General features: G+C 46.3%; 1 protein-coding gene across 4 annotated transcripts in view; it reads right to left on the bottom strand.

Annotated features, from left to right (window-relative positions):
• Positions 1-7,367, bottom strand: part of vegfab (vascular endothelial growth factor Ab) — a 13,842-nt gene extending 6,475 nt beyond the window's left edge. The window contains exons 1-5 of one of the 4 annotated variants that reach the window (XM_076272534.1): positions 6,575-7,367; positions 5,007-5,049; positions 2,935-3,134; positions 2,657-2,733; positions 2,291-2,320 (exon numbers count right to left, since the gene is read on the bottom strand). In XM_076272534.1, the coding sequence (XP_076128649.1) occupies positions 2,291-2,320; positions 2,657-2,733; positions 2,935-3,134; positions 5,007-5,049; positions 6,575-6,640 (416 nt within the window). In that variant the 5' untranslated portion in view covers positions 6,641-7,367. The remainder of the gene's footprint in view (positions 1-2,290; positions 2,321-2,656; positions 2,734-2,934; positions 3,135-5,006; positions 5,050-6,574) is intronic. The other 3 variants (XM_076272533.1, XM_076272536.1, XM_076272535.1) reach the window with 3 other exon arrangements.
• Between the last annotated feature and the right edge of the window lie 133 nt (positions 7,368-7,500).

Genomic DNA, 7,500 nt, shown 5'->3' with positions numbered 1-7,500 from the left:
AGAGTATAGCTGATCACTCAGTACGTTACTGTGAGAGGACATTCAATGTATGTGGGCATGTACACACACACACACACACACACACAAGTATTAATGTATGTGCGCACACACACACACACACACACACACACACATAGATGTTCCAACTAGATTTACTAATCAGGAGCCTTCTTGTCCTGCCAATTATAATGAGTGTACACAGCTGGTGCTGCTCCCATGATGCTTAGGTCTGGCTGAAGTCGGATAGAATTAGAACTAGAGAACAGTGCACACTGCACGTGCATGAGAAATATATGAGAAATATATAAGAAACAGACCACCATTCATAGTTCTATCAATCAATCCTTCAATTAATCCCCTTTGGCACAACAGAAGAGAACAATGAAATTGCTCATAATGAGTCACCTCCTGAGTCATCTGGGGGAATCACTGAACTTAACCAACTGAATCACTGACAGTACAAATCACTCATTTGAATCAACTCCCTGAGTAATCTCACTCAATGAATCAGCTTCTTCTGAACAACCAAATTTGAACATCGGCCTGTTAGTCCACAGGCAAAAAGCATCATGGTGTGTTAAACATATAGCAAACTGACTCTGAGGGCCAGATGTACAAGGAAAGCGCTAATACCGAGTTTTTCTTTGCGCAGAAAGCGAACGCTGTGCTTTGCCATACTGCGTGAAATTTAATAAGCTGTAAACAGAACAGTGCTCATCACCGCCCATCCTCGCCCCTCTACAACACCAATTGCGTGCTTACAGCTGAACCTCTAATTGACACATTTAACTGCAATTTGGATTACACCTGCATTTAACAGGTGCAAGTTTTTCACCGCAAAACAGACGTGCGCTGTTTTCATACATATGGCGGAATACCTAATCAATTGCTATTAGCACTTCACCTCCCCTGTGTTTGTGCGATACTCTCACTTTCCCCTGACCCTCCTATGAATGCATATACATGACACGGAAAAGCGCAAATAGCCATTCTCAGCTCCCGCGACAGGCAGTCAGCACTTTTTCCTCAGTGCGGCCTGTTTGTACATACCTCGCCATGTTTTTACGTGCACATTGCGAATCAAATACGCCTAAAATGGGCGCAAAAACGTTAGTACATCTAGCCCTAAGACTCTTTTGTCTGTTCATGATAGCAGCAGATCCAGGATTGGATCTGGACCAATGCAAATCAATTCAATTGAAAATATGTCAATAACAACTTAATTCGTCTCGCTTTTACAGAGACCAGACCTTAAATCACCCTAGAAACAAGTAGCATTAAGGCAATGGAGGCAAGAAAACACCTTTTAACATTTCAAAAAGAGCCACTAAGCAGAAGCCGAGCTCTGAAGGGAGGACCCATGGCTTGGGGCCGGCAAGGTGGAGAGACAGAAATCCTTGCTGTTAGACATGATCATAATGACAATGCCACTACAGTGTGTATATCCCTTTATGCAGAGTGGGGTATAAACTGCCGAACTGAACAGTCTTACAGGAAAACAAAACAGATTAATGACGTACAAAACGCAAGTTCAAAAACCTCTCAACAAGAAACACACACACACACACACACACACAGTTAAGGACCAGCTCTGTCAGTTCAATAACCTGCAGAGCAAGACAAGGCAAGTAACCTCAAGACTAATCAAGCTTTATGTGTTTACACTCACAAAGACCCTCAACAACACTCTTATCGAAAGGGCACTGACATCACTGCTCTGATGTTTTCTGATGAGTTTATAAAAGGAAACACACACACACACACACACACACACACACAGAAGCTTGTAAATTCCAGGAGTCCATAAAGACTTCACAAACACGCAAAGACCCTAAGTGACTATCTTATCAGCTTAGGGCACTGACCTCTCTAACAAACTGACCTCTTTAACATTCTAGAAGAAACACACACACATACTGTACACAAAAACACATAAACACTTGTCTAGGGTATTGCTAAATTGACTGTTTAAAAGGTTAAGGCTTTGTGGTGTGACACAAAGGACATTAAAGCCCTTGAGATCACACACACACACACACACACTCACTCTCACATATACACACACACACACACACACACACACACACACACACAGAGATGTTGCCTGCTATGGAGTATGGGTCACCCAGAACTTTCTAACCCCAGATACATACACGCGCACACATGCATGCACGCACGCACACACGCACATACGCGCACATACGCACACACACACACATACGCACACACACCCCCCCACACATACAGAAGCACACCTCCCCTATCCAAACTCACAAACATCCTGACCTACCTTTCACCTTTCTCCTTCTCCTTCTTTGGTCTGTAACAATGGACAGAGGAGAGAAAGACAAAAGGGAAAAGGACAGGAAAGAGAGAGCGAGAGGAGAAAAGCAAAAAAGATAGACAGAGACAGATAGATAGATAGATAGATAGACAGGAGGGGGAAAAAATAAAGAGAGATGGGATAAATGGGATAAATCGTAATAAATGAGATCTACACTGTCATTTACTTACTGTTTTTATATAAAACTCAAATAACACAAATATATTTGTAATAGTTTCATGTGCTAATGTGCTAAATATGTGTGAGTGTGTGCATGTGCATGTGTGTATGCGTGTGTGTGTGTGTGTGTGTGTGTGTGTGTGTCTGTCTTACCTGCACTCACACAAACTGTGTTCAGTAAAACTCATGTAGCTCTTGTTCTCCAGTCGGAAAGGCTTTACTCTCTTTACCTGAAAATACAACACACACACACAAAAGAACTACTATAGATCATATGCAGTACCTCCCATAATGCATCAGATCTCAGCATAAACACTACTGCATACACACACACACACACACACACACACACACACACACACACACACACACACACACATGCACACACACACACACGCACACACACACACACACAGAACAGCAGTCCTAACCTCGAGTGTGACGTTGTGTGTGAGCACAGGGGTACACTCGACCGCCTCGTCTGAACAGCAGCCGGCACAGCGGATCAGAGCCACGCAGGACGGGATGAAGATGTACTCCACCTCATCAGGATACTCCGCCAACACGTCTACCAGGACCTCACGTGGACGGCACACGCTCCGGTTATATACGTCTAGGAATGGCATCACCACTGGGGAGGGAGGGAGGGAGAGAGAGAGAGAGAGAGAGAGAGAGAGAGAGAGGGAGAGGGAGAGTGAGAGAGAGGGAGAAAGAGAGGGAGATAACGAGGTCACGGGGTCGCCTTCCAGTTAATTTTGGTTTTAATCTGAAAGTCACTTTGAATTTATAAATGAAAACATATCACATGTTAAACAGCAGAAAAAGAGAGCAGGTGGGAGAGAGAGATAAAGAGAGAAAGATAATGTGTAAATGAAGGAGGGGGGGTAGAGAATGAAGGAAGAAAGGGAGAAAGGATAGTGAGCAGGAGAGAGAGAGGAGGATATAGGATGGGAGAGACAGAGACAGAGAGGGATAGAGAGAAAGACAATGGAGAGGAGGGAGGAAGAGGTAAGGGAGAGAAAGAGAGGGGTAGAGAGAGGGAGAGTAACAGAGAGAGGTAAAAGAGAAAAGGACGAAAGGGGAAGAGACAAGAATGAGAGAGAGAAAACACAAGACTTGTGTGTAGTACCTTGTGTCAGTGTGTCTGTGTATGTCCTGTGTGTCTTTCTGCATTCACCAGTGAGTGTGTGTGTGTTAGTCTGCTTGCCTTTTTGTCTGTGTGTGTGTGTGTATGTGTGTGTGTGTCTGCTTATGTGTGCATGACAGTGCATGTGTGTGAGTGAGAGTGGAGGCAGTGGACCTTGACAGTCTATCCCTCCACTCTGTATGTTCTTTCCCTCTCTCTCTCTCTCTCTCTCTCTCTCTCTCTCTCTCTCTCCGTTCTATTGTGTTTTGGCCCTTTGTCCACACAGCAGAGGGTTCCAGAATGGAAACTTTTTAAAAAAGCAACTTTTATGTTGCTGTGTGGACAGGCAAAAATAGGACTTTTTGATAAACAATGGCGACACGCAACAACTTCTTCCAATCACCTTTCAGGCTGAGCTGCATCCTCCACAAGCTTCCACCGCATCAGTGGAAATAGCTATAAAATCTATTTTTGACTGCCAGACTCAATTTGTTTTGTTTTGACAAGGAGGATGTAATATGTCGGAAACATCAGTGACTTTTGCTAGGTTTGTTCGATATAAAATGATGCTCAATGTTCAAGCAGGGTAGCCTGTTCTGTTCCACCAAAGTTGATAAGCCGTTTGTGGGGGGTGGGGGGGGGGGTGGGGGTGAGAGAGAGAGAGAGTGAGAGAGAAGAGGGTAAAGTTGTCTGGCTGGGTGTCAGATTAAGTTCAGATCTCTAAGGAGTTGTGCAACATGAAACTGTGTAAAGAGGCAAGTCTTCACAATTCAGTCCTGTATGTTACACCCAAACACACACACACACACACACACACACACACACACACACACACACACTCACTCACTCACTCACACACACACACACACACACACACACACACACACGTTACATGTACACTGCCATTCAAAAGTTCAGGGTCACTTAAAAATGTCCATTCCACTCTATTGTAGACAGAATACCAGCTGAGATCAGTTGCATTGTTTTTTTTCTCAATCAGGGCAGCAGTTTTCAGTGCTTACATAATTGCAAAAGTGTTCTCCAATGTTTTCTTAGTTAGCCTTTTAAAATGGCATCAGAACAGTAAACAGAATGTGCCTTTGAAACATTGGATGAATGGTTGCTGAGAATGGGCATCTGTATATTGCATTAAAGATCAGCCATTTCTACAACAATCATTTACAACATTAATGATGAGTGTGTGTGTGTGTGTGTGTGTGTGAGAGAGAGAGAGAGAGAGAGAGAGAGAGAGAGAGAGAGAGAGAGAGAGAGAGAGAGAGAGACACACACACATGGAGATAGAGGTAGACAGCATGTCTATTAGTATCCCACTAGATGGCGCTCTAGGAGTAACTTCGAGACAAGGGCATCACACACCTTCATGCACGCGCTGTCCCTCCTCCTCGGGGATGTGGGCAGTCTGTGGGAGACGAGAAACAACCGGCCGGTAAACATAAACAAAGCATAGGCATACACAACCGGTAAACACATTACATAGGTAAACATCCTAATAACAAAAACATTTGCTCTACTAAATGTCAGTCTCAAACTAGACACGTCTAAACTCAGGATGGCTTGAGTGGGTAGCGGAGGCACGCGGGCCTTACGGGCCCTGCCACGCAAGAGTGTCGTTTTTTATCTTTCTTTTTTTCCATTTCATGAACAAGTGCACTAGCCAAATAGGGGGTGTCGCACAGGTGCAGCCTCTCGGCAGGCCGAGACCACCGTCTACTGCTTCCAAGTGTCTCGCGGCAGCCGCTGGCAGGCAGCTTCGCCGGTGGTCTGATCCGCCCTTAATGACTTCCCGCGTGCCAAACTTAGTCCCGTCGCCACGAGCCCAGCTGTCATGCCAAAATACACGCTGCCTGCGTGGGACTTGCGCCAAACCACATTGCCCGCTCGTTCGCACAACTATTAACGGAAAACTAAAAGACTTTGCAGCCGTTGCGCTGTGTAGACCTACTGCTGTTTGCCCACCGGCGAGTACATGCCCAAGAGCCAACGCACACATCTAACGGTATTTCTCGAGCGCATTGAGGGACTCATGCAGCTGAGGCTGTTCTGCCAGCTCTACTTATTCAAATGCTGTGCGCACACACTCGGGTTGACTATGGCTGCCGCTGATCGGGTGACGGCTTGACCGGTTCCCCAAGAGTTCACCACTTTCCCGTTAGGCTCTTGGGTTCGCGTGGCGGCAGACAATAGTCAGCTCGTCTCGTTTCCTCATGGACGCTGCGTGCGTTGGCATAAAGCTCTGGTAAACTGTCCTGTCAGCGCACTCTCGACCTTTCTGAACTCTTGATCTGACAGCTCAGTAAAAATTATAACCATAATCAACCCGTGTACAAGAAAAGCAGCGTGGATTTACAGTAATGCTTAGTTTGTTCAACTTTCCTGTTAATACTAAACTTGATGTGACCGGCTGTGATATACCATGTCATTGCAGGTTACAATGATCCTCTTTCCTCTGTGAATGTTCGAGAATGTAAAACTTGTTCAGCAGTGCCCTACATTGCTCGCGGTTAGGCCTAGATTAATCAGCCGGTTAATAGAAAATGACCCTGCGCCTTTAACGCGTAATGATCTCACGGAGGCGGTTCCGAGTAGGCCCGCGTCGCTCCGTTCCCGGACTCTGAACTTTGGGACATTTAGCACAAAAGCTCGCACTTTCACTTGTGGTAAAAGTAGAGTGCGCAATGCACGCGTGCATGGCACTGACATCTTGGTTCAGTCGACCCGGTTACGTGGAGAGGGTCTATGACCGGTAGACACCGCCGGAGTTTGAGTTTTTAAGGTGCAAGCAATGACCTCGTCAGTAAAGCGACAAGGACAAGCAATACATTAACACTCCAGTTCAGTTAGGAGCATACTTATTCAAAACGGTGCCACAGCTTTGTACACACAGACAGACAGACACACACACGCACACACTAGTAGCACATTACCTTTATAGCTGACAAACACACGAACGTCACGAAAAGGAACCGCATCAGGATGCCAGCAAAGTTCATGATTCAGAGAAAATAATATAATTAATATCCCATACGGCGACACTGCTGGTCGCCGGCGCACGAGCACATATGTATTGGAAAGGTCTGTCGCTGTGAGAAGTTCCTCTGGGTAGTGGGTATCTCCGTTACAGCAGCTATGAGCCCATGCCGGTGTGCTCCGGGACGGCCGGGCCACTGGGATATCCCGCGCTCAGCTGTTGCCAATGATCTTGAGAATATCCAGAAACAGAAGCAGCCAGTACCGTCTCACATTGTTCTGTACACAGAGGTTTGCCTCCGTTGCTTCTGCAAGAATCCACATCACAGAAAGAATCCCATGCTCGTGCCACCCTTCTCCAAGCGCGCAGTCAGTGGCTAAACGTGCAGGAGAAAGGTGGCGGAAAAAAGGAAAACAACTTTTAAATTCCCTCTGGTAAGTTCCAACCCGAATCAGTCCGGGAAATCTTGAAAAGTCAGCTGCTGCTATCCGCCAATGACCCCTCTTTCACCAGCCAGCGCACAGTTACACTTCCTGTTGAGAGCGCCGTGCTTTACTTCTTTCTCGTGTCTCTGCGGCGTCTGACACATTACCCCCTGGGCGCGAGAGGTGTCCGTTCCGCCGTCAGCGTTGACACTGTAGCGCTGACGAGAGCACGGAGATATTGAAACTATAGCGTTGATTGCTATTGGCCGGCAGGGCTTGAGGGCGGGCCATTACCGAAAATTCGGTGAATTAACGAGTCCTCTGGTCTTTGCCAGACCTTGAAAACGGAGATAAGCCCCACGGTACCGCGTGAGGGTCGACTTCAGAGTTCGCATGTCCCGTTGTGGTGGGTTGTCAAGGTGACAAACCGTAAAAAAGACACAGACTGGTGACGCTG

This window comes from Alosa pseudoharengus, unplaced genomic scaffold (assembly GCF_046254945.1).
Source record: "Alosa pseudoharengus isolate Yale_2024_CS ecotype anadromous, Long Island Sound unplaced genomic scaffold, YU_APseudo_1.1 YU_APseudo_1.1_scf_7, whole genome shotgun sequence".
Lineage (NCBI taxonomy): Eukaryota > Metazoa > Chordata > Actinopteri > Clupeiformes > Clupeidae > Alosa > Alosa pseudoharengus.
Note: the sequence above shows the minus strand (reverse complement) of the source record. Positions and strands in the feature narration are given on the sequence as shown.